This window comes from Clarias gariepinus, chromosome 24 (assembly GCF_024256425.1).
Source record: "Clarias gariepinus isolate MV-2021 ecotype Netherlands chromosome 24, CGAR_prim_01v2, whole genome shotgun sequence".
NCBI lineage: Eukaryota > Metazoa > Chordata > Actinopteri > Siluriformes > Clariidae > Clarias > Clarias gariepinus.
In genome coordinates, this window is record NC_071123.1 from 8,608,905 (window position 1) to 8,636,188 (window position 27,284).

At 38.4% G+C, this 27,284-nt stretch overlaps 1 protein-coding gene across 3 annotated transcripts in view; it reads left to right on the forward strand.

Annotated features, from left to right (window-relative positions):
* Positions 1 to 296: 296 nt before the first annotated feature.
* The window catches only part of eeig1b (estrogen-induced osteoclastogenesis regulator 1b), a 49,637-nt gene continuing 22,649 nt past the window's right edge, over positions 297 to 27,284 (forward strand). Inside the window, exons 1-4 of one of the 3 annotated variants that reach the window (XM_053485065.1) lie at positions 306 to 435; positions 558 to 627; positions 726 to 779; positions 894 to 1,189. In XM_053485065.1, the coding sequence (XP_053341040.1) occupies positions 1,044 to 1,189 (146 nt within the window). In that variant the 5' untranslated portion in view covers positions 306 to 435; positions 558 to 627; positions 726 to 779; positions 894 to 1,043. The other 2 variants (XM_053485062.1, XM_053485063.1) reach the window with 2 other exon arrangements.

Here is a 27,284-nt window from a genome sequence, read left to right on the forward strand (position 1 = left end):
TCTAAAATCAAAATGATTTATTGGATATTTATTCAGTATATCATTTAAAAATGTATATACGTATCCTATATATCATGATATTTCTGAGATAAAAATAGAATTAAAAAAAAACGTGCTACAATTAGGTCGGGTGTTCAGCGCGATTAAACGCAGCAGAAAGCTTTGAATATAACAGTGAGTAGTATGCAAATATTCCATTTTAGGGAAGTCGACACGTCACACTAGGTGGGGGCGTGGCTTGCTCAGAGGCTACATTCAAAAAAGCGCATACTAGCTTTGTAGCAAGTGCGTGAGTACACGATACAGTGTTGCGAACGGCCGCGCGCACTCTGTAGTACGGAAGTGCGGTGTCGAGAGCGTAGTCAGAGAACAGATTGAACTTGAGTAGCGCTGCTTTGTCGCCTTTACACTCCGAGTGTGCTGCACGAGAGTCAGGTAGAATCTCTGCTTAACGTGTTTGTTTGTTTCTGGACTTGTTTTGATAGGAATAGTAACCGTCGTGTTTCTCCCTGAGTTAATTACCCGTGTTTGGTGTTTGGTGGTGGTGGTGTTGTTAGGGACGACGGCGTTTTGCTTCTGGATCTTCTCGCGTTTCCATTTGTTTTGGGATATAGGTCATTTATTTTTGTAAGGAAATGCGTTCACATTGAAAAAAAAAACAGTGTTTGGGATTTCTGGTGTGTTACTATGTATCCATATTGATCCGTTTTTGTGTTTTGTTTCAGGAGGTTTTGTAGACTGTTGAAGGAGAAGAAAAGCAGCCTTTCACCAACGTCCAGGTAAGCGCGCGCGAGCGAGCGCGCGTGTGAATAAGCCGATTACTACGTCACGATCCAAAGTTACGTCCGCACTGTTGGATTATAACCGGTTCGGTTTGTATTTTTCCTTTTCAGAAATCGCTTCGCGATTGATTCTTGGAGATGCTGATCCGAGTCCAAGAAGGAGGAATTCCAGGCGCCAGATTATCCAAGCCAACCATTACCTACCTCTCTATTTAAAACTCACCCAGTGGTTTTCAAACTCCCAGTTTACACACACACACCATGGCGTTTTTAATGAAGAAGAAGAAGTTCAAGTTCCAAGTCCATTTCACTTTAGAGGAGCTGACGGCTGTGCCGTTCATCAACGGGATGCTCTTCTGCAAAATCCGACTTCTGGATGGGGGAGACTTTGTCATATGTTCATCTAGGTAGGAGAACCTCTTGAGATTACCATATGCATGATGCAAACTTGGATTATTCTGTGCTAGAGATCTGTCTCATAATTTTTCTTGGGTTCTTCAACCTAAGAAGGCTGTATGATAGTCTCTGTAAAGGAATATTATATGGATTGGATTATTCTTTACCTAAGTAAGTAAAGATTGCCAATTCATAGTGCTTTATCAAAAAATGCTACTGTCGCATCGGGGTCTATCGGGTTGCGCTACCCAGTTGAAAAATATTAAATACTAAAGCTGTAAATGCTATCATTTACTCTACAGAGCATGTTTGTTTATTTAAAGTTAGAGTTGAGGGTCCTAGTCCTGCTTGGGGTCTGTGTCCATGGAGTGTTTTCTCTCTGTTTCCTCCAACAGTCCAAAGACCTGCATATTGGGTTAATTGTCGTTCCCATTTTGTCCGTAATGTGTGTACACCCCATACAGTATTTTTGCCCCGGTACATGCAGCCCTGTATACCGGATAAAGCAGGATAGATGATGAGTGATATTTATTGTAGATGGCACAGTGCATTAGTGGTTAGCACATCAGCCTCACACTTCCACGGCCATGGGCTCGATTCCCTCCTCAGGTTCGAGTGCGTATTCTCCCTGTGCTCCCACAGTCTAAACACATGCAGATTAGGTTAATTGACTTTTCCAAATTGTCTGTAGTGTTTGTGTGTGTCCTGAGATGGATTGGCACCCTGTCCAGGGTGTACCCAAGCCTCGTGCTCTAAGGTTCCTGGGATAGGCTCCAGGCCCGTGACCCTGTACGCAGGATAATAAATATTTATATATGGGTTCTTCATGACTGTTAATAGACCTGATGTACAGTAGATCTTCTAATATAAGAATTAAGATATTTGAGAGATCTCCTGATATTCTGATCTCATCTAGATTTGTTTGGACCCTTATACACAATGGATAGAGAAATATTTATCTACTAATCTCTCTTTGCAATATCTAAGTAATCCCCTCTAACTAGATTTTCTGACTTCTATATTTGTCCAAGTCTCCTAATCTCTGAGTTATTATTATTATCTTGTCTGTTTGTGACGGATTCTCCTTTGTCTCACCACTAGAGCTGTGTGCATCTTCAGTTCTTGATTGTCACTGAATTTTAATCTTTAATATTAATCTCGATCAGCAAGTGATATTTTAATCTTCTGATTTTGATATTAGTAAGAAAATGAGGAGGTTGGTTTTTCTCATCCTTATTTGTCCAAGAGATCGGATCTTATGATTTTTTTTTTTCTAATGTCCTATGATTTAAAAAAAAAAAATAGTTATTCTTCCTGTATATTAATCCGTGCACTTATTAAGTAACTAAACTAAGGTGTTGCTCACAAAAACACTCAATATATGTTGTGTTGTTTTGATCCCTGGATTAGTTTACAGTTAACTATTTCCGTACTTGTGTTCCAAGTGTTGGATTTAATTTTGTGTATTTGAGCAGGCAAATTGCCGAACTGATGAGCTGGTCTATAATTATCTTTTACTAGATGTTCAACAAACCATGATGAAAAAGATCATTTCCTTCTCAGTGTCATCATTTCCTTTATGGTATTTAGAGGTGTTGCTTTCAGGCTTTTTAAAAATAATTTTTGTTAAGTAATCTGTGTTTTAGTCACATAATACAGTACGTGCCTCTAGCACAGACGCCCAGGTGCAGATGGGCCTAAATCGTTTTTGCATGGTGTTTTAACAGGGTGTTACCGGTGCCTGAGTGTGGGTTTGGGTGTTCGAATGTATGTCACTGGAACTTTAGCTGTGTGTCTGTCGTGACGGATATTTTTACCACCGTGGGTCACTTGAGGCGAACATGCATATTCATGTCAAGCATTAGAATATGTCTATTCTGTGCTGCCTTCCTGAAATGGGGTTTTGTCTCTGTGTGTGGGTGTTCAGATGGTATTTTTGGGCACATGGCATAGCATGGTGACGCTGATTCCCTGGCAGTGCCAGGCACGTTTGTGTACTTGTTGCACTGAAATGCCCCACTGCATTCATTCCTCACAATGCATCGTCTGTCTCCTGAGCCCAGGCATGTAGGGGTTATGTCCCAATCTCATTACCATTCCCTCAAAAGAGATGGCGAGATGGCAGGACAGTGTGGCATATGCAGAGCAGACAGGATGCATGTTGCTTTAGAACCGAAAAAAAAAAAAAAAAGATAAAGCAGAGAAGCAGCCTGAGAAAGTGAAACAGAGAGACAGAGACTCAAGCAATTCCAAGGACAGAGGGCTTTTTGTCCCCCTAAGCCACACCACACAGTTCCATCTCATTCTCTCCCTCCTCCCTAGTTCTTTTCTCTCATATTTCTCATTACCTCCCTCTTTTATCCCGGTGGCTTGTGCTCGTGAGGCAGCCGCTTAACAAAAGCGCGCTCCTTTTTGTTTAGAAGCGAAGACACGCATGAGTTGACACGGTGAAAGAGGAGCTCAGCACTACAGACGAAGACGAAGAAGCCGTTTCAGATTTCTTCCAGAATGGCTAAGGCTGGAAGACGAGGAGTAGTGGGGGGGGCACGAAGCATGCCAGTGTGGATAATTGGGTTGCAGTTTGTTGTTTAAGAGGCACTGATATGTTCAACACTGTTCTGTGTATCCTCTATATCAAAACAAGAGCATGGGCAGGAGGGTTGTGTAAAGGGGAATTAGTGCTATGAGGCAGATCTAGAAAACCTGGCTTAAATCTTAAATAAACTGGAGTTTGTTAGTAAAATGGGTGAAGAGCAGGCTCACGTTGTGTCAAAGGGCAGCTTGCAACACTTCTTTGGAAAGTGCTATCTGCCCTCTTTCTCATACATGAGCTCCCAGATGCCTATTATAAACTAGTGTTGCTATGATTGAGAGGAGAGAGTATTCCATCCTTTCCACCGAGAGAGCTTGGCTAATTTTGCTCTCTTGACTTGAGTGTGTGTGTGTGTGTGGGGGGCATTGTCAAGATTGAGACTCGTGATCTCCTGACCATAGGGTGAATGCTCGTTTGTTTGCACCACTCCAGAGCAATAACCCTTTTGTCCTTTGTTTCTGTCGTTGCTTGGATCAAGTATTGCACATTGCTTACGTCACTGCACATCGTTTGATTGGCAGATCGGTAGATCGCTTGTATGTCATGAGAACCTGCACTAAATTTATTCATACAACGTGTCTGAAAGACGTGTCCAAACATATTAAACCGTGTCTCACAGGCTTCACAGAGCAGTGCTGTAAAAAAGCCTAAACTTTCGAAGGAATGAAAGATGTCGGGGCCTGCCGTGATTTGTGATCGGTCAATCATCAATGACAGGGTGGGGTGATATGATGCAAGACCGATTACTCTGTAAGCGTGTACTTATCTTTTGCTCGAGCAATTTGCAAACAGTTAGACTTTTCTCACTATTGAACAACTACAAGATGCATATTTTCAACATTTCAGGTATGATTAGAGTGGAATGTCGATGAGACAGTTCCCACTCACTTTTTAACAGCTGTAAGCAGTTGTTGCTTTAGCAGCCTTTCTTTTTTCCCCCTCTCTGCTGAAGATAATCAGACAAAAAAAACAAAACTGCTTGTCTTGTTATTGAGAAACCAGAAAGCACAAAGTCCTATCTCATGATGACTCGGCAGATTCGAGAGCGTCTTGATGATATAAAAAGATAAAAACCAGATAGCACGCACTCTTGGTTATATTAGCAATTGTTATTTTTCTTTCTTTTTGTTGATTTTGTAATCTAGGCTTGAATGGTGTTTTAATTATTATTCCCCGCCCCCCCCCACACCATAATCAAACCAAGGGAAAAGAAATAAAAAGGGAGCAGACGTCTAAAAAGTAGCAGAGCAAATTGAACCTTGTGTATTTACCACATAAATTACGTTAATTAAAAATGTTTTTTTTGTTTTAAAATAAATGAGTTTCAGTCTAGCGGCTCTGCCAAGAGGTTTTCGGGTTTAGGTGGAGTGATGAATGACTGTTGTGTGAATTTCTTCTGAAAATCAAAGCGGTAGATTTATGTGCAGGGTTGGGATGTGTGTACTGGCTGGAATTGTCAAGGAAACCGTGTGTGTGTGTGTGTGTGTGTATATATGTGTGTCAATCATGCATGTAATGTTAAAATACCCTAAGAAATCCTCTAGTAAGTGTGTGTGTGTGTGTTAGACTCCAGTGATGTCTGGATGTTATGATGCTAGATTGTAATCATTCTGTTTCCTGTTGTGGTCTCTTACTCTTCTCTCTCTCACACAGATACACACGCATATGCACACACACACGCATATGCACACACACACACAGACATCAGTAGTTCAAGTGTTTAAAGTACACAGCAGATATTTTGTTGTAACAGTATAAACCGTACCCTCTGCAGTGTGGATTTCTAACGTGGGTGGATTTGAAGAACATGCAACACACATGTGCAGGCACGTACACACAAGAACATTAATGCGAATCACCATTATGTTACAATTCTAAACAAATTAGAATTTGCTGTGTGAACAGTTTGGAGCAAACCACCTACAGGATTATAGCAACAGCACATCAACTTTAAACATATATGAACTAAAAATCTATGTAAATAATTGATTTTATGATCAGTGTGATTATGATGCATGTCTTGGCGCATGAAAGAATTGTGATGCGTTACTGAATCTGCAGTCTGCAATTCATTCAGTGTTACGCTTATGTAGAAGAAGCCTTGTGCATTCACAATGTAGCTTCATGTACCTGGAAAATTTCTACTCTGTATTTTTGCCAGTCATGATCGAAAGGTGAAAGCACTCGGTATCCGTATGGTATACACGCACATACACACCTAAACACTCCCAAAGCAAACAAGCATTACTCACGATAACCGTTTCAAAAGGGCAACAGCAGCTTGCTTTAAACTTAATCACATTTTCACGGTTTGTGATTAAAAAAAAAAATCACCTTGGTGAATAATCATAATTCATAAATGTGCTCCTGCATGAAGCTTTATAATGGGTTCTGTCATGCGCGCAAAATGGATGCCGGCTTAGTATACAACTGGATCCAGGTTCGGATCAGTTTGGTTATAATGTTGTAAAAACACAATAAATCTAGTGGCACTAAAAACATCATAGAGATTTAGACTGAATTTGTACTGTATATGTCTCTGTCTCGTCTGCTCTGTAAGTCTTTTCCCCCTAGTCTCTGATCAGTAGGTATCTAATGTCTTTCATTTTCCGGATGAGTGAGCTTCTTTTATAGAGAGACACAGGCGGAGAGAGAAATGACATTTTCGTAAAAGAGCAGTGTGAGAATAGAAGGTTGTTCAAGTGCAACCCCGCTCCATAAACCTGGAACAGGGCTGAACGTTTGGCACTGAGATTTAAAGCTTTATAAATCTACACACACACACGTTTGTGCCTTATCTGCCCTTAGCGTTTTTGCTGATTTGGCCCCTGTGGTGTTGTGAAAAGCCTCCAGCCGTCCCTTATCTCTGTCCTACAAACACCATGATCCCACATTATACTGACCGTACCACACCGTACTGGCCGTTATTCTCTGCTGATTAAAAAGAAAAACAAGTTTTTCAGAAGGTTTTTTTTTTATGTGTTCATTTCACTCTTTCATTGCATGCTATGCTTAATATGCCAATATATATACCAATACATGCATAAAGATTTCACACAAAAAAGACAATATTCTTGTTAGTGAACACTGCAACATGGAAAGAGATATAATTTATCTATGTGAAACATGCATTTCAGTTGAAATGTGTGGGCTGCAGTTTACTATAGGTGTGTCTCTAATATCTAATTTTCAGCTCCTCGTATTACATCCACAATTAAACGCTTAAACAGTTGAGGGGAGCAGCATTTGGGTGTGGGCGGCTCAGGTAAAGGGATACTCCTGCAGTTTCGGCAACCTAGTTGCAATTACACGTTTTTAATATGGTTATTTTATTTTAACCTCCATGCTTATTTACTCGTTCATGCTTGAATTCTGTGAATTACTTGTGAATGAAGGCGTGAAATGTCTTGACATTTCCTGAAGACTTCAGGCGCAGTATGGCGATTGAGACTCTTAGAATGGTGAGAATGTTTTAAACAAGACTGTGGTGACTCTGAGCCCACTGATCCTTGAAAATCCCCAAATTGAGCAAGTGAGGCATGTATTTGTGGGAACCGTGTACTCGGTCATTCACCAACACTACTTGCACGTTACAGGAACTCGACTGGGAATTATTGCCACATGTTTGGGTCAATAAAGGAGTTCCTGGGAGGTCAGTGTATTAGACGTGAATGAAGCAGGCAGTCGTGGCTCCGGTGTACTGACACATGTTTCTACCCTGATGGTAACCAACTAGTGAAACGCTGGGATAAGTGCATTAGTGTAACAGGGGATTATATAGAGAACTAAAGGGAGTTTATTACTCCCAAAAGTTACTGTGTTCTGTTATTCTGGACGATCAAAAGAGGTTTGACTTTTTAGCTTGAAGTGCATTTTAAGCTTCTGTTTCATTTATTCTGTTTTCAATAACCGTCCATGTCTTTGATATGCGCTGTAAATGTGGTAAATAAAGAAGAGGATAACAAAACACTGGCGTATCCCTTTAACCCGAATGAAAAAAAAGGAGAAAAAAAAGGATCCATGAACACACACAAGCAATCGCAGCTTTGTTTTGGTTCAAGAATTTGACCTCTTTTAGGGTAGCAATTAGCATGTGGAAAATCTTGTTTCTCCCTTTCTTTGTGTCCCTTTTTTCTCCAGTGTATGTATTTTTTTACGGTTCTTTCCAATGAGGGAGTTTCATTATGTTTTTGTGAAGTAAAGCCCATAATTCTGGCAGCCTCTTTGCTGAAAATATCTTGTTTGAACGGTCCCTGTACACGCCCACCCACATACAGTATACTCGCCCACATACACACACATGCTGTAAAATGCAAGATATGGTTCCAGGATTTATTGAACGGTACAAAAGAGCAAGTTCAATAATTAGCATCTTATTGGTGGAACTATGCTGTGAGATTAGCCTTTGGCTCGCTCTTTGTGCTATTAAAGAAAAGGACAACTATAATAACTCGTACTAATAACCCAGTTCCAGATATCGTAACGCCTTTGAATGCTTTGGAGTTCCCAAATTTTAAGAAGATAACTCGGCTTCGTCAAAGATTGTGGTTATTTCACTCCTCTTTCAAACAGGCCGTTTCAGTGTCTGTGTAAATGAGCTGAAAGGTAAATCACAGGCTTGCATTTACACTTTGCTGACGCTTGCTGTCAAATGTTGATCAAAGAACCTGTTCCTTATAGGACATTTTTTTCAGTATGTCAAAAGCTTTTCTTTCTTCTAATTATTAGACTTAAAAGAAAGAAGAGGAAAAAAGAGAGCCTGTTAAGGGAACAACTGTCGATCCGTTATAATGAAAGCAGGATCAGGAACTAACACGTTTCCCTAAATATTCATGCAGCTGTATCGAATACAAGTTGCTGTTATAGTTACTTTGATTATTGGAATAATAATGCTCAAGAACATGCTATTATAAAAAAAAGCAAGTTTAAGTTGGTATGGGCATATTGTGATTTTGATCATTATGCATCAGTAGCCCCCCCCCCCCAAGTTCTGTTCAAACAATGCTGCTGGATGTGATGGGTTAATTTGGAATGGGCGATATGATCACAATATTGTATTGCTAATTAATAATAAAAAAGATAATATATATATATATATATATCAAATTAGGCCAAAAATTAAGATATTACACATAATTACAACTGGGAAAGGGGGGTTTGCATGTTCTCCCTGTTTTTTGGTGTTTTTCCTTCGGGTTTTCTCCTCCTCTGGTTTCCTCCCACAGTCCAGAGACATGCAGGTAAGCTATTTGACTTTCCTAAATTGCCCGTTGTATGTATGCTCTACGATGGATTGGCACCCAGGGTGTATTCCAACTTGTGCCCTAAATCTCCCTAAAGCTAGGTTCCAGGCCCCTGCGACACTGTACAGGAAAAGTAAGTAAAATCTCTCTGTGTGTGTATGTATGTAAGTGTGTATACACACACACACACGCACAAAATTACAATGTTTACAATATCTTGGGAAATCTTATTGTGATAATGAATATCACATTATCAATATTTTCACCCATTTTTGGGCTCAATGGCTTGAAGCCAATTCAAGACATCTCTAACAGCTGGAACACAGATGTAAGACTTCCTGAATGAGTTTTTATGAGTTACTGAAAATCCCCGCGTTACATGGAAAATGTGACTATAGCGCTGTGGTAACTAATCTTACTCAAAAACTAATTTCTGTAATCGGCATCAGACATCCAAAGGGAGTTACCTGTGTAAAAGCCACTTTAAAGAAACCATTGAGACAGAACAGGCGCAGTTAAATGACCCAAATAACTTATTGGTGTTTTGGTCAAAGACTTTTTAAAGATGTGTGTTATCCTTAAAATCGAAACAGCTGGAAAGTCTTTTGATGAGCTGAGACAATTTGCAAATTCCGATGTCTGCTGTGTTGTTTAGCAGGCTGCCGTGGTTCGCCTTTTTTTTTTCTCTGTAACATTGAGCTGTTTTTATTCTGCATAAAGAAAGGGAAACATTCATAAAGCTCAGCAATCTGAGTCTGGAAGAGAGAGCCAGAGAGAAGTAGGTTAGGTGAAGTCCTGGGGGGAAGGCAATGGCTTCATGCTTTATACTCCCATTTCAACTCTTCCACAACTTTTTAATGCTTTGACAAATAAAGTGAGCTCTCGTTATATATAAAAAAAAAATATATATATATATCGCTTTATTTTAAAACATTCTGCCTGAGTAAAGATATTGCTTCCATTACAAGCGACAACACAAGGTAGCAATATAGCTCGAAGTATGCGGGGGATAAACAAAGCCAGACAGAACTCTTCCTCCTGTTGCACCTTTACTTGCTACTTTTTGCTCAGTCACGGGTTGCACAAAGGTCAAAGATCAGAGGTCAAATTGACAAAGTACAGAGTGTTGGTTTGTTAAGTTTGCAGCGTCGGCTTTTGGTCACCCCTCTCTCTACCCTTCCCCCATTGTGCACATCAGTTGTGGACCAGTTTAAAGGAACACTCCAGCATTGTTTATCCTAATCTCTATGTATCGTACATTTTCCAAAGACAGGAACTGTAACTGATTTTCTGGCAACGAAACAGAAATGGAAAATATGATCTGTTCGAATTAGCTAATAATGGAAATCTAAGGACCGGTTTTGAATCCCGTCAGTGAATGTTTAACTAAAGCACTGATTTGTAAAACATGTTCAACGAATTATTGTTCTAAATGTGTAAGCTCTAATCACGCTGTTATTTATAATAATTCATAATTTTCCTTCTGGAATATAAGTGCATGTATTAATGGGTAATACTAAATTCGGTATCGATACTCAGTCGATCACGTTATAAACCATTTAGTCATATAGTGGTGTTTTGGTTTGTTCCCAGTTTTAAGTGTTTGGGCAAGGGGGGTCATTTATTTCCAAGGTTGGGTAGTAGACTTTAGTGAGCTTGATTGGATCAGGTAGGATTACGGTGTGTGATTTCAGTACAGTTGTAAGTAAAGTAATGTGTTTTATGCTTTTACAATGTGACGATAGCAGCTTATCGTCAAGAACAACATCCTGAGTAACTGCCGGCACTTTCACTTGCCTAGGCTTGCTTGTCTTTAGTACTTTTACTCGTCTGACCAGCACTTTCTTAAGCTTCGATTTATGTTAGTCTAACAATTGAATTTTTGCTCTGACCCCAAAGTTCTAACATGTAAATTTCCAATTAACAGTTCTTTAATTCTGGGAAAAAGTTAATTATCCATGTTGGTTACGTACAAACCTCGGATCTAGTGGCTAGGGTGACAAATAGCTCAAGTATTCCTTTGAAGTCAATCTTCTTTTTGCAAGAGTGTAAAAGTTTCATGATTAACTGTATTTGAGTATGAACATGATCTGAGAAATATTTGGAAGGTGAATTTCACAAGTTATGAGTATGTGTGTGTTTGAAGACAAATAATTGTTGTCTATGACTGCCCTAAAATCCTGGTTCCACTAGTAAATGTATCTTCTGATTATTTACCGTGAGTTTGTGATTCTCCTAGTTGGTTGTGTTAGAGTTTTAGAGTGAACCTCAACTCGTACTGAGACCGATGGGCATTGTTGTGAAAATCTGCGGGCATGTTCCCCATGGGGAGGAGTAAAACATTTAGTTAATGACAGACGGACTTGTTCAGGCTTTTCAAATCTCTAAAATGCCGTATGTATGTATTGTCCTTGTTATCTGATGTTAAATAAAAGCTGCATTGCGTACTCCCTGCGCAAGACTGGAAAATTATCAGCAAGCATTCCGATTTACTTTATCTTTCCCGGAGTTCATGGATTCATGATCGTAATCGCAGTGCCAGATCAGCGTGTTATTCATTCTCAAGGAAGGGATTTTTTTTTCCCCTTGCTGGGATTGTCTTCACTCCAGATTCTGATCCAAGGAGATCCAGGTCCATATCTCTGACATCTGAGAGTAGGATTTTACACAGGCCGTACTGTATGTGGGGGAAGTGTAGCTCTCAATTCCTCTTCTTTATGGGTCCGAGACTAGCTCTCTGACTAGTTTACCAGTGACTTGAGCTTTTAGATTTTAGAGTTGTTCTTTTAGATGTTTGTTAAATTTAATCACAATTTTTTACTTGGTAAGAAATCGTGCTCTTGGCTGCTGTTCTGTCCAGGGTGTGTTCCTGTCCTTGTGCCTAGTGTTCTTGGGATAGGCTCCAAATCCACTTTGGATATATTGGAGATTATTGAACGAACAGTTACTAGGGGTTCTAGCTGATACCAATACTAATGTTTAAAATATTATATAATTATATTTAAAATAATAAGTTGGGCGATAGCCAATGTCAGTACCAATGTGCGTTTGTACCTGGAAGAAAAAAAGCTTCATTATAAAATGATAACTGAACTGTTATACTGTCTTTAAGCCCCTAATCACACTTTCTTTGAATGAGCACAACTACAATCATGCAGTTTATAACTAAATTTATGAAGCTTTAATGTAACCTACTTGCACATGACTGATTCTTTTTGCCAACAATATCTATTTCAAAAGTCTTTTTTAGCTCCCAGCATGTTAAAGCGCTTTTTTATTTATTTATTTTTTTTAATTTTGATTTATTTATTTTGTTTCTCTCTAATCAGCTCTCTCTAGACCTCTGGCTGCGAGAGGTTACAGCATCACCCGGGAATCGAACTCACGATCTCCGGATGATGGGGCGAGCACTTTACCCTATTACGGAATATTTGAGTTAATCACCCTGTGTATATATACCTGTATACTTTATTCTTCTATAGAATGAAATACTCCAGCACAAATAACATCTTAAAATTAATGCGACAGACAGTGTATCACCATTTATTAGCTGTTTCTGCAGCTGGGTATTAATGATTTTATTTTATTTTTATTTTTTTAAATGTCACATCAGCCTCTGGTTATAGTGACTGTCATCTAATTTTCCAGTAGTGTGATGCCAGTCAACAGGGTACGTATTGACCAATAAAAAACATATGCACTGATGTATGGACCATACATCACTAACAGACATTGTATTTCAGTAAAAAATAAAAAAGTTAGAGATAAATAAATAAATAAATAAATAAACGTCGTCCATCTTGATGTTTTTAAAGTGCATTATTTGTCTCTGTAATAATGTTCTTATGTACAAGGCTTATAACGTATGCAACAGTTGACTAAGTCGTTTTCCGAAGCTGTGGGTCATGGTGAAAGTGATGTTGCATCAAATTATTTTCTCTGTATAGTGATTCTAGTTTCTCTAAGATGGCTTTTTTTTTTTTTTAAGCTCTGCAATGTTTTTGTTAACGTTTTCCAAAGTAATCTTCAGGGTCTAAACTTCAAGCCTCCAATTAAGGCTTAATAACAGCTTTTGTTGCGAGTTATGTAAACAGGATATTCATTGGATACGAGTGAGAATGACATCAATACGAAAAAGCTCCTTTCCTGGAGACATGCACGAAGTTGTTTCACGCATCACTTCTGAGAACATGTGGTGTCCAACACCCCCCCCCCCCCTACTTTTCTCATCATTACCCTCACCCTCTCTTCAAGGCTTTCAGTCATGGTTTTAATCAAAGGCAGTTTTTTTTTTTTTGCCTTTCCCTGAGCAACACTAACCAAAACCTTAGAAGAATGTTTGGCTGAGAAAGCACCCAACACATTCCAGGCATAATTAAGCCTCCTAGTTGCTGTGTTATTCTGGCTTGCAGTGTACACAGCAACTCAGGGGTGTGTATGAGTCACACCACAGGCCCAGTTGACATTTACGACAGTGCTTGGGATTTCCATGGGCACAGATAAACACGCGCGCGCGCACACAGACACAGGAAAACCATTTTTCATGACGTCGCGATCTCGTCTTCTGCATGATACGCTGAGAAATCTGGTTAGCCTTGTTGGCCTATATAGCAGTGCTGTGACGTGTGTGTGTATTTGTCTGGACTTGTCCAGTCATTATTAAGTAAAACATGACGAGGGAAAAAACAAGGGTTTGTGCTTGTGAGAGACGGCTGTCGGGTGAGATCAACCCCGGTTAACATGCACCGTCTTGTGTCATCAGTGTGAGGTTTTATTTTGACAAGAAAGGTTTGTTTTTCTTGCCTTTGCGTCTCCGTTGTTCCTCTATGTTTCTCAGCAGCTTTTTCTCAGACATCTGGTGCGGATACAGCTCTCATTTCTTCCAATATAGCAACTGGTAGAAATGACGACACACAGAGAGAGAGAGAGAGAGAGAGAGACTGTTTATGACTGGGATAATAAAAGTGTGAATAATTAACTTGAAATCATTAATATTGATGCATTAATACCCCCCAAAAAAAAAAGCCCGGGTTCAAATGGGAGGGTTGCGTCAGGAAGGGCACCCGGCGTAAAAACCTGTGCCAGTTGTGTGCGAGACTGGAGCAGCCGAAAGTAAGTTGTCCGGTAGTTTGAAATAAAATACTCTATGTGGTTTACGCAACACCATAAGTGAATTTAGTTTAATTAACTAATCGTTATATGAAGTCATATTCTAGGTACATGTTTGTCACTGTTTTAAAAAGTGTATATTTTTGTGTGTGATTGAGACATTTACCTCATTCTGATCAAATAAAAAGAAATGTAAACTAACACATGCAATGATAATGCATATCCTGACTGCTAAATGCAAAAACAGAAGAAAACGTAAGGGTTTGACAGGTGCGCATTGAGGGATGCAGAGCGCATCAAAAGGAGCCAATTAGGAACCGGCCTTTAGAACGTAGTGACATTAAGCGCGCGCCAATATTGAAATGCCGCAAAGAGGAAGCGAGATAAAAGAAGTGATCGAGTGTGTGCTTGAATCATTCGCTATTCTCAGGCCTGATTGGTAAAATGATAGTCTTACACTGTGACCGATGAGTGGGATTATTAATTTGTTTATTTATTTATTTAATTTAATTTCATTAATAATGCAGCAACCAGAAACACATAGGGCCAGCTGAGAGAGAGAGAGAGAGAGAGAGAATGCTATGCCTCTAACCCAACTGTGTAGCAGATCTGCAGTCTCATAACAGTAGAGTGAACAACTTCTATTTCATGATTTTTTTTTTTTTTAATTTTAATACAATCTTCGGATTGATAATCTGGAGGTGTAAGAATTAGATATATTGGGGAGTTTTTAGAAAGGGGTCTGATTTGTGGAAACCACCAGAAAAACCACAATGCTAATAAGTCTTGCATTTGCGAGAATCACATGTTGTGAACTCTGATCTAACAGCCTTCTGCTGCTTTATCACTTGAGTTTCTTTTATGTTGAAATATGCACACGGTAATGTGTGTGTGTGTGTGTGTGTGTGTGTGTGTTAGCTTCTATGATGGATCTCGCTCATTAACACTTCTTTCTTCTGGTCTAACTGTTCCTCAGAGCTCCTTCATTACAGATAATTGTACAACAAGTTGAGTTCATACCAATATTTTTGAATGATGTAATAAACGGTACTGATTTTCTGTGAGAGTTTAACGCCGCAGCATGTGTTTAGTGTCTCCAGACAGCTCTATAAACAGCAGGCTGTGAAACTGAAAGAGGTTCAAGGTCATGAGATGTACTGATGAAGAGAAGTGTGTGTGTGTGTGTGTGTGTGTGTGGTTTCTATGGTTATTTGCAGAGTGTTGTGTAACTGTGCTCATGCTGATAATGTGCAAACACATTTGCATTTTGTTTGCATAGCTCCCTTTTGGACAGGAACAAGGATGTGTATGTTTAAGGGAAGGGGGGTGTTTTCTGCAGCCAAAGGTTATATGGATGTGTTATGCTTTGTAATGGTTTAAGCTTCAATAGTTGTGAAGATTGTTTTTTTTTTTAATTTGGTGGTGGTAATTAACAGATTTTGGTGATTATTTTTATTTTCTTCTTTTTTTTTTTTTTTTTTTTGAAAAGATGTTAACACAGTAGCTTTTGGAAATGGAAAAAAAAACATTGATAGTTACATTTCTCACTGTGGTAACTGCGAGCTGACAACGCTTTACTATGTTCTTGTAGCCTTCTCCTGCATTGTGGGCATCAATCAGCTTTTATTTTCAGAGTCTTACACTGCTGTTGCTGTCATTAGTAATTAACGAGTTGATTAAGGTCTGAAACCTTTTGAACAGAATCTGAGACTCTGGAACTCTTAGGGTGCCCAAACTTTTGCACAGTTTTTATTTTTTTATCCTTGTTCAATATATGCAACTTTGCATCAATGTTTGCTGAAACTCTAATCTGAGGTGCTGGTTGTTTTATTGGTGATTTCTGAGGCTGGTGACTCTAAATGAACTTCTCTGCAGTTTTGGTCTTGCTGTCCTGGGATGGTCTTCATAAGGGACAGTTTCATCATGGTGCTTGATGGCTTTTGCAAATGCACTTGACAATACTGTTCTTGCAAGAACAGAAGAATAAAATAATGTTTCACACTAATATTACTTAATTACTTAATGCCATATGTCCAAATCCAGTATTGTTCTCGAATGTAGAAAATAACAAACTTGTACTCTGTGTGTGTACACATTTTAACTTGTTTTATTCGGTTCGTTTGTGAGGAGGGAATAAAGAAGGTAACACCCACTATACATGCTCTAATAATATTCCAGCCACAGTTCTGTTTGTTTCATCAATTTTGTCATCACTTTTCTTTATTGCAACTTTTATTTTAACAGCTGTGAGACCAAATTACTATTAGTGATTAACTGGTTAAAGTTAAACCATTGGAAAGCGTGCGTGTGTTCGTGCATGTGTGTATGGCCAAGCCTTTATTTGTTTCCGTCCTTGTTATCCATTTGCACTATGACGTCTACAGAGACCTGTTCTTGGTTCCTCACATGACCGGTTGGAAGGTTTAACGGAACCTCCTTCACTCCACAAACAAAAAGCACATCACGGTTTCCACAGGTGCAAGTCTAAATCTCAGGATTAAACGCAGTGGGAAATAAATTTGGCAAGTAGCTCAATTAGCCCAGCGTCTCTGCCTTTCTTTGTTTCCCTGAGTTTGTAATAACCAGTTAACATTCAGTCTGGCAAAATAAACGTACTGATCAGATGCGGATTGTGTTTCCACAGCACTGTTAGATTATTTAATCTGTTCTGCTCGTTATCAAGTCAAATGAGGTGTTCGTAAAGAATGATTAAAAAAAAGGTTTAAGAGGGGGAAAAGATATACTAATGTCTGACTGACGTTCCATGACATTAAACGTAACAATAAATGGATAAAAGAATTGTTGTTAATTCTCTTCCTATAAGAGCACTCTGCTTCGCGTCAAGCTCTACATTCCACTCACATGTTATTAATTATTTTCCTGAAAGGGCTTGCCACCAAGTGTTTTATTACATAATGAACATGTAAGTATTATAGTAAGATGAGAAAGAGACAGTGTAGTGCAGGTGGTAAGAGATTTGCAGAAGGAATTAAAGACACGAAGATTATTATTTTTTTTGGTTCTATTTTGCAAAGATTTCCAAATCAAGTTCAGATTAAAGTCAGCTCATCCGAATTTACCGTAAGCAGATCCAGGTCAGTTCGTCCCCTGATCATCACATGCTTCCAATATTTACTTGGCTACTTCTACTCGACTAGATGGTGCAAGCTGCACATTTCCACTGTGGCTACAGGTTATATCCTCATTTATTCTGGTTGCTCATTAGACGTTTATATTCCTTCATTGTCCTGGCAGACATTTTTATTATAACTGAGACAGGATGTAAACAATAACTCGCTCAATCACTTTGAGTAACTGCTTTCTCCTGGTCAGGGTCACGGTGGTTTATGGGAACAATGGACAAGACACTGCCAGTCCTGTCATACACACATTCACACCTAAGTTATTTTGGCCCGTCCACCTACTGGCATGTTTTTGCATGGTGGAAGAACACAGACTAACTCCATTCAGGAAGTAACCCGAGTTCAGGGCTGAACAGGGGACCCTGTAACTCTGAGACAGTCACGCTACCCAGTGCACTACTATTTCTTTTTATTTTTTATATAGCACTTTTTTTATTGATCAAAATGAAATTAAATGCATGAATCATTTAAAATTCCAGAAGGTCATCGTGTGCTAGCACAAACACTAGGTGTTACCTAAATTTCTACTGGTTTAGTTTTTTTATCCATTAATTGTAAATGAGTTATTTAGAAATTGGAATTTTTGTCTTTTACAATCTTTATAATATCAACGATAAATAAGTGACCCCTATATAACTATTTTCCATGCCCGGATCCGGTGTGATACCTGTATAAACACACACACAAGCATGTATACACACTGATATTGGGTCCATGTGGGCAGTGTTGCATAAAGTTCCTTCCCTTTTTCAGCTTGTCTTTCTCCGAGTCAGCACAGGTGTAATCTTATCTCAAAGAACAAGCGACTGGACATTTTATTTATTTATTTATTTATTTATTTAAATATATATATACGTATAAATTTTTTATCTCTGGCTCATTGTTCTTTTAGTTGTGACCACTGTGTAACTAATGCAGTGTTTTTTTGATTGTTACTTAATGAGGGTTTTTTAAAAGTTATTTTTGTTTACCTTGCAACAAGCATGTATTTTAGAAGTAGATGTTATTGCACTGGTGGCCTGCACCTTTTTGTTCCAATGGTGGTAATCAGGACCATCAAATCCTTTTGCACTGCTTGTGTGTGCAGTGATTATAGGTCATTATTTTGATCCAGATGTTTTCCCTTTGGCGTGCCAAAAGAAAGGCCTTTAACGAAAGCCACGGTCTCTGTGTGTGTGTGTGTGTGTGCGCGGGTGTGTGTGAGCGAGAGAGCAGTTGGACCTGTAGCTTCGTGAGTAGAGTTTTAACTCTACAGAAACAGCTCATATAACCACACAGGATTCTTCCTGGGCCTCCCCCTGCCACACATTCCTTCATATGTTAATGAAAAACAGCTAGTTTTGCAACTGCTATGTAGACCATCAGCCAATCGGATAGCATTTTATTTGGACTTGTACAACGATTCAGTCAAAGACATTTATAAGGAATATTTGCTTAACTAATTGCATTAGTAAGCTAGCTCTCTAGATGATAAACAGTGTGAGTTTTCCTGCTTAATAAAGAAAAAATAATTTAACTTTTTCATTGTGAAGGGTTTCATATGATCTATATACATTTTTTTTTTTTTTTCTTTTTTTAAAATAAATCATCTTACTCCTTAGTGTTATGGACACCAACACAAAAGTACAAAGGGCATTCAAGTCAAACTGGGACTTTTAGTTGTTCAGAACACAGTTATGAGAATAAAACTTGTCTTTATTTCTTTCTATAATCCACTGCTACACTGATCCACTTATCCTTCAAGGGTGACAGGTGTCTCTGAGCCGTCTTGGCCGGGATCATCATTCACACACGTACGAGCTTATTTAAAACGTGCACCATTCAAATGTTTTACGGCGGCTAAGAATCTCAACATACCGTGCTTGAAATCATCTAAATTTTTATATATATATATATATATATATATATATTTTTTTTTTTTAAATGTCTTTATTCACAAGAAATTTTACAAGTCTCTGTTTGACTTGAACACCCATTTGTATATCTGGAAGAAGTTGTACAAATGTAAGATGTTTTCATAAAATTTATACTTCATCAGTTCTGGAAAAAAACTATCCAAAATGATAAAATTGATAATTCATAATTTGTCACAGTTCAGGTAAATGTGATTGTCCTCTAGCACAGTTGTGTGCACTTTATAAAAATGATAAACTATCATAACCCAATTCACAATCATTAGAAAAGATAATACGTCCAAAAATAAATATTATTGATCATTTCTTACACCATTTACACATCACTTTATTTCCAGCCATTTCTGAGGCTACATATGATGCATCACAACTTCATATCCACGTGTTATTGAAAACATGTTAAGTTTAAAATTGGATCATAAAACTAGACTTTACAAATGATATCTATAAATTGCTGACTATCTGATTGTTTTTATTTTCTCTACGCGCACTGCAGACGGAATTATAACAGAAACCGAGACATTGGTAGAAAACTACTGTAACTAGCTCCCCCAAGTGACTAAAAGGTGTACTGCAGAAATAAATTGTGACAATAGCAACTCGAATAAAATCTTCCACGACCCACCTGTGGGAACCACGGCAGGTGTGTTTTGCTATACAGTACTGAATTTAAATGTAGGAATTTGCCTCGACCAGTGAGTTAGGGAACCCTGTGTCCTGTTGGCGTGAGTGTGTATATACTTACAGAGCTCCAGCTCTGGAATGACTGGCATCCTGACTCCCAACTCGCGCCAAGTAAATCTGCACTGAGACACTCGAGAGATTCCAGGCCAGTGGAGCCGCAGTGTTTAGTACTAGTGCAGAATATAAAAATGCTTTTACTCCGTCATGATGGAAACGATGGAGATATGGATAATTTAGTGCGAAGGAGGTATGCATGAAATACGTTTTGTTTTTCTGATCTTAGTCAGCCCCTAGAGGTGTCATGGGTCAAATCCAAGATTTCACAGTATCATTATCAGCTTGCATTCCTGAGACGAGCACCATGGGATGGGCATTCCAGATCTTTTTCCACTTCATGCTTTTTTTTGCTTAACATCCCTTTCTTAAACAAAAGGGCCTGTTAATAATGTTAAGTTCAATAGAATGACCATGATGATTTATTATTCATTTTAAAAATGCTTTATCACACTTAACTATTATAAATAATTTAAGCATTTTGGGCTGGAGCTGATGTAAATTTTTATGTTTAAAACTTTGGGGATAAATAAGAAGCAGACGGGGTGACATTATAGCTGCTGGAGATTGAGAACTATTAAAATAAAAAAATAGAATGTGCACATTTTAATATAACACAAAATTTTTTTTATTATGGGACAAAAAGATCAAAGAGATATAGGATACAAACTAAGAAGTGCTTATTTGCAATTACATTCCCATTTAAAACATTCTTCCTCACACACACACCAGCTGTTTATTATTTACATTGAACATATAATGGAGAATTCACTTTTTAGCGCTTTTATAGACGTTCAGATGGGTCTTCAAAAATGTGATTTCCTGATTGTTGTCCTCATTTTGTATTGTTGTTTTTTCCCCTATTGTGACCTCATGTAAGAGCTCCCCATGCTTGTTGCTCAGCTCTGCTGTTCTGTGGTTGGGTATGGCTTAGCAGTAGCTTATTTACATAAACACTGAAAGAACATGTTCGAAAGAGGGGTAAAACCTGGAGTTTGAAGTGTTATTTCAGCTGGAGCCTTTTTTTTTTTTTTTTTTTTTTTTTGCCACGTACACATTTTACATTTTTGTACACCCTGATTTTTGGTCATGCTTAGGCTTCAAAACAAAATCGTACTTTTTTTTAGCTTGAAATGAGAAAAGCGGTCACTTGCATCACTGCTATAAAGCACTTGCACGTGGCTGCATGGCTGGAGCGAGACAGTCCGACCACCCCGTAGCCCCTCCATGATAGATTACCGTTATTAGATACAGCCTTGCACTGAAGTATATTTCAGCAGAGGAGAACTTGCGCCAATCCTTTTTGGTCCTTCCCCCCCCTCATTTTACGGACTCTCATCAGTTCTGGTTTTATGGTACGCTATAAATTAAGCCAGAAAAATAGCCATCTGTGACTGCATGTAAAGAATAAGAAGACAGTATAGGTTATACAGAACAATTACTTCGTGAAAACTTCACACACCGCATACATGGGTTTTTGTCAAGAACTACAGCAACAGTTTGTTAAACCTGCTTCATAACATGGGCCCCAAGGTCTGGCAAATCCTTCTGCGTCATAAGCAGTTGTTTGTAGAGCTGAGGTAGCATTATTAAAAAGGATGAATGTACTTGGAGAGTAAAGTAAAGTACACCTGCACTGGCTTAAGGAAACAGTGAGGTCATGTTTGTTTGTTCGACTAGCATCTAACATGTTCACGTCCACCTTGTGGATTAACTTGGGGAAAAATAAAGTGTGACGTTTATGCATTGGTGTGTGTCTGTCTGTAACTGTGTGTCAGTGGTGTCCTGTAGTTTGTTTGTTCCCAGTCCTTGCTTTCTCTCTGTCCCACTTCTGCTTCTCCTATACTTTATGCGATCCAGATGAGGAATGCTTCTGGAGTCCGCCATTGTTTGATTTGACACAGATGTCTGGCTGAAAAAGTGCGCAAAAGTGTGCGTGTTGTGTATACATACACGTGGCTATGCGTGCTTGTCCTAATTATGAACTCGGCAAATGTATAGTTTGTGTTCCCCTTTCTTGGGCTGTAGACTTTGTTCATGTTCAGACGTGTTGCATGTCGACTATATACTGTTTTAACCTTCTTACAGTTTAAAACGTTAAACTATTTTATTTTCAATCATAACTTTAAAAAAGAAAAAAGAACACCAAGCAACAGTACAGTATGTTAAACCTGCTTCATAACACCGGGCCCAAGGTCTGACAGCGTCCTTCTGCAGTTTATCTAATGTAGAAGTCAAAATATGAGTCATGTAATCTGGATGAACAGAGATGTTGGAACGTCAAACTGTTAATTTATTTTCATTTTTTTTGCATCCTAGTGAACAGGCTAAATGTTCCTATCAACTTTATAAGTGCATGAGATCAGGTGAGCATCTTAAACATTGCATGATCAACAACAAACCAGAAGATCTGGTTTTATATCACTTCACACCAGCTGTTAAACTTGATGCTTTTGAAATCTTTAAAATTTGCCAGACATTCGATCTTACAGACTGATTAGATTGTTGTAATAACAGCTACAGTTGTCAAAGCATTCAAACACGTTTCTGGCATATGCCATTGTATAAAACATTATAATAGTCTGTTCTTTCAGGAAATGTAAGTACATTACACTTTTACATCTGTTTATTTTGCAGTTGTTTGATTAGACAGTCATGTGGCAGCAGCACAATGCTTGAAATCATGCCAGGACAGATGAAAGGTTACGATTCACATTCAGAATAGTTAAAAATACAGCGTCGGTGATGTTAAACCTGCCGTGATTGTTGCTAGTCCCTGTGACTGGTACATGTTCTATTTAGAAAGTATTTCATAAACTTCTGATTTGTCTTTGAAAATGGCACCGCCGCCGTTGGTTTTCTGGGTGAAAACGTCTTGATGATGATAGAGATCAGAGGAGAATGGCCAAACGGTCCATTAACAGGAAGGTTACAGTATCTAAATAACAATGTTTTATGACCATGGTGTTTAGGATCTACAGTGCTACGGTGATCCATTAAAATTGTACAATTGATTTAAGACTTTAAAAAGACCAGCTGTTAATCTTTTAGTTTAGTGCACTTTGGGAGATGTTCAAGTCAATCTGGGACATGTGATGAAATTTCTCCCGAATGAAGGCGTAAAACCGGTAATGAGACTCTTAGCCGCAGTAAAACATATGAATGGTGCAAACATTTTAAAGAAGGCCGCATGTCCATGAATAATATTCAACGAGCAGAACGCCTGATCCTTAAAAATCCATGGGGTTCCATTAATGAATCAGTGGAACTTGTCAGTAACATGGGGAAGAGATGCATCTGTCTGGGAACTGTATCATAAACATCACTCGCACATTACAGGAACTCTGCATTACAGGAAGTTATGGTCATATCCTTTATACAGTCCTGATTGCTCTGTAACCCATTTTTGCATGTTTAATTCATTAAAGGAGTTACTGTAAGGCCAGTGTTCCGGCATACTGGGGGAACTTTCTCCATTGAAGGTGTCCAGGCACTAGTGAAACACTGGGATGAGTACATTAGTGTAGCAGGAGATTATATAGAAAAATAAAAACAGTCTTTACTCTCATAACTGTGCTCTGCGCAATCAAAAGTCCTGGTTTGACTTGAACACTCCTCAGTACAAGCATGATTTTTATACATTGACATGGGATTGGCTGATAATTGACTGTATAATCGATCATATGTAAATATTAAACTGGCCATTGAGTGTATACTTAAGCATTTCAATGCATTTCATATTATGTATGGTTGTGTATGCGACAATTAAAATTTTAATTTGACATACCCAGTGATATTATTATTATTATTATTATTATTATTATACTTTTTATTTATAATGCACTTTCTCCTTGAAGCAAATCTCAAAGTGCTACAAATTAATTCGACCCGAAAGCTTTGATATAATGGGACAAAATGCCAAAAATTCCATCATGATAAAGTATTCTGCATATAGCTTGAGTATTGTTGGTACTTTTGAAACAGTTAATATTATTTTAAAAAGGAAATTAAAATAACAATCGCATATAATCCTAATGTATTAAAGCAATCTAAAGTGTTAGCCATAGTATTTGTCCTGATTTACCAGTACTGTATAAGCGCTTTAACTCTTTACACAACTTTTTATTACTAGATACAGAATTCGGTCTTGAGTTTTTTTTTTTTTTTTTTTTAAGCTTTATACAGCAACGCTGGCCCCCAAACCACCAGCTTTCCAATTACAAGCCCACAGAGCTACTGTTAGCGCAGTGCTTCACTTTATAATGAGCGACCACACAAACATTTTACCATGTGCACACATTAATCTGCATGCTGTATAAAGCAAAGCAGAAGAGCGTTTCAAGCTCTGTTGAGGAAGCTGTATGGACAGTAGACAGAGTAATGACAGACATGTCTCCCACAACACACACCCGGGCATCCCGAGACATACACACTCAGACCATAGCGCCTCAGCTACAGTAATTACTAGCATCACAAGTGCCTTGTTGTTTATGAGACTTAAATTGGGTCTACCAGGCTTGAGTGTGTAGTGTACAAACAGACGCGTGACAACGTAGAGCTGTGTTTTCATATCATTTAGGTTTCTTGCAAAACAAAGGTCGCAGATGGAAGCAGATGTTGAGATTCTACCGGAAGCTAGCCAGATGTTTTTGGACATCTGACCATCACATGTGTTTTATTGATAAAAACACAGGCATGGTCAATCAAGACAGTAATAAAAATCACCGAGAAATGTAGGACATTTAATTTATTTAATCATGCGTTTGTAGGGTTTCTGATGTAATCAGGAAAAATAATGTTGGTTAGGATGGGTGGACAAATAATAAATTCATCCATGGTGTAATAGTTTGGGCCCTCTGGATAAACTCAGCGAGTCACTGGCAAACATTTGGCTATGAGCTGTTATGTTTTCTCTACAAATAAAATATTAATTAAAGTCTGCCATTTTTTTTTTTTTTTTTTGCCTCAACATGTTTAACGATCAGGTGACCCAACAGGAAGTTTGGTATTACACTTACATTGCAGCATTTGGCAGACGCCCTTAACCAGAGCAGCATTTTTTTTTTCTCTTTTTATCTTATTATACATCGGAGTAGTTGAGGATTAAGGGCCTTCCTCAAGGGCCCAACAGTTTCAATTGGTGACGTTGGGGTTTGAACCTGGGATGTTCCTATCAATAGTTCAATGCCTTAACCTCTGAGCTACCCCTACCCTGTATATCTGGAATATGACCTCTTTACACTGAAGCTTGTCTTTGTAAGCATTTCTGTGCTACAAATGCCTTGTATGTTGTCTGTACCTGCTAAATAACCAGCCTAGAAGGTGCGGTTTTGGAAAGTCATAGCAAGCAGGGTATTTTCTTTCTCTTTTAGTGATGGGTAACACACTCCACTTATTTGTCTGCCAGAATTAAACAAAAGAAAAAATGAACAAATTGGACAGATTATTGTGTCCCTGAAACCTGTGCAAATTTGTCCACCTCTGCCTGTAGTGATCACGGTATGCATATTTTAACTCGTAACGATTGGTACAGGACATTCAGTTCAGTGTACGTTGTGATTCAAGTAAATGCAAGTCAATAGCTTTGACTAGTTCTCAATTAATTAGTTTTATTTGAATATAGGCTTTAACACAATTTGAATATAGGCTTTAACACACAATTTTCTAAATGTTCTGCAAAATTACCAACATATACCAAATAATTCCAAATAATATAGATTTTTTAAAATCCTTTAAATATGTTATTTAAAATTGTATGTGCCTTTGTGTTTAGCTTCATAAATTGAATTCATGAAATAAAATAAACTTCATGTCTCTTTTTCACACCCCGAAAACATATCAAAGCGTGACTTTTAAATACTTCTAGTATACAGTTATGGTAATGACTGTTATTCTTCTGCAGTGAGAAAGGTTAGCCCTTATTATGTTATATAACCTGCTAGGGTCGGGCTGTCTAAATGAAAAATAAAAATCAACATGTGTTAAGAATTAATTTCTTATTACATCAGCATCTTAAATCAAAAGTAAATATGTCAATCAAATCCACGAGAAGTAATTGTAGGTATATGTTTCTACATAGCATTTTTTTTGTTTGTTTCCTTGATAAAAGCTGGAGGCTTGTTATGTCTGCACATTTACTGTATGCTGTCTGATTCTCCGAAGGGACCTCGACACTGCCGAGCATCACACATGGAATGAATTTCTGGGCAAAATACTCTCTAAAAGCAATACTTTCTAAAAAAGCTAATAAATAAATTGTGTTGAGGGTGAACTTACTTTCACTTTGTGCTGTAATGACATGACATTCTCATGCATGTTGAGACTACACATGAGCTTGTTGATTTTTGGGGGATTAATGGTTGAGGGCTAGGGTGCATTAAGTATATGTGAATTGCTTTAATCAGTTCTTGCATGTGATCAGGTTGGTGTATTGGTGAAGCATGCCTTCACACTAGACATGATTAAGTTGTAAGGTGCCTATTCCACTTGGCATTGGAAGTGTAGGCAAATCAGAAACCTTCTGATCGCAAATTCTGGGCACAGTGGTGTAGTGGTTAGCACTTGCACCTCCAGGTCCGGGTTCGATTCCCGGCCAGGCTCAATTCCCGTCTCTGTGTGCATAGTTTTCACGTACTCTACCGTACTTGGTGGGTTTCCTTCGGGTACTCCGGTTTCCTCCCACAGTCCAAAGACCTGCAGATTAGGCGAATTGGCATTCCCAAGTTGCCCATAGTGTGTGAAGGAGTATGTTTGTGCCCTGCAATGGATTGGCACTCTGTCCGGGGTGTATCCTGCCTCAGGCAATAAGGAAATTTTTTAATTTCCCCACTGTGGGACGAATAAATGTATATCTTATCTTAAGTCTCTTGGGATAGGCTACAGGTCCCCGCGACCGTAAAGCGGTACAGACGATGAGTGAGTGTAATTTTTTATTATTATTATTTTTTCCCATGGGGTAACATATTAGGTAAATGCTACACGCTACTGTGTAGTATATTCTAAATCAGTAAACATAATTAATTAAACAAACGCATTAATAGAATACTACAAAAAAAAAATTCTTTAGACTCTCTCTTCACATGCGTGAACATGTCAACGTATTAGAGAGAATTTCCTGAGATAAGCTCACCTTAAACCAAATCTATGCCTCATCCTTTCCGCTTCACCTCTGAACCTCCGCTTCATTTCCTTGCACTTCCTTTTCACATCATCCTCAGCTTGTGTTGATTTCACCCACAGCGAGGATCAAACAGGGCAGGGTTCTGATGTTACTCTGTTATAGAGACCATCAGTAAAGCTGATTACTCGTTACAGATGTGCCCGTGAGCTCTGTGCTATAAAGAATCCAGGTGGGTCTTTGTAACCTT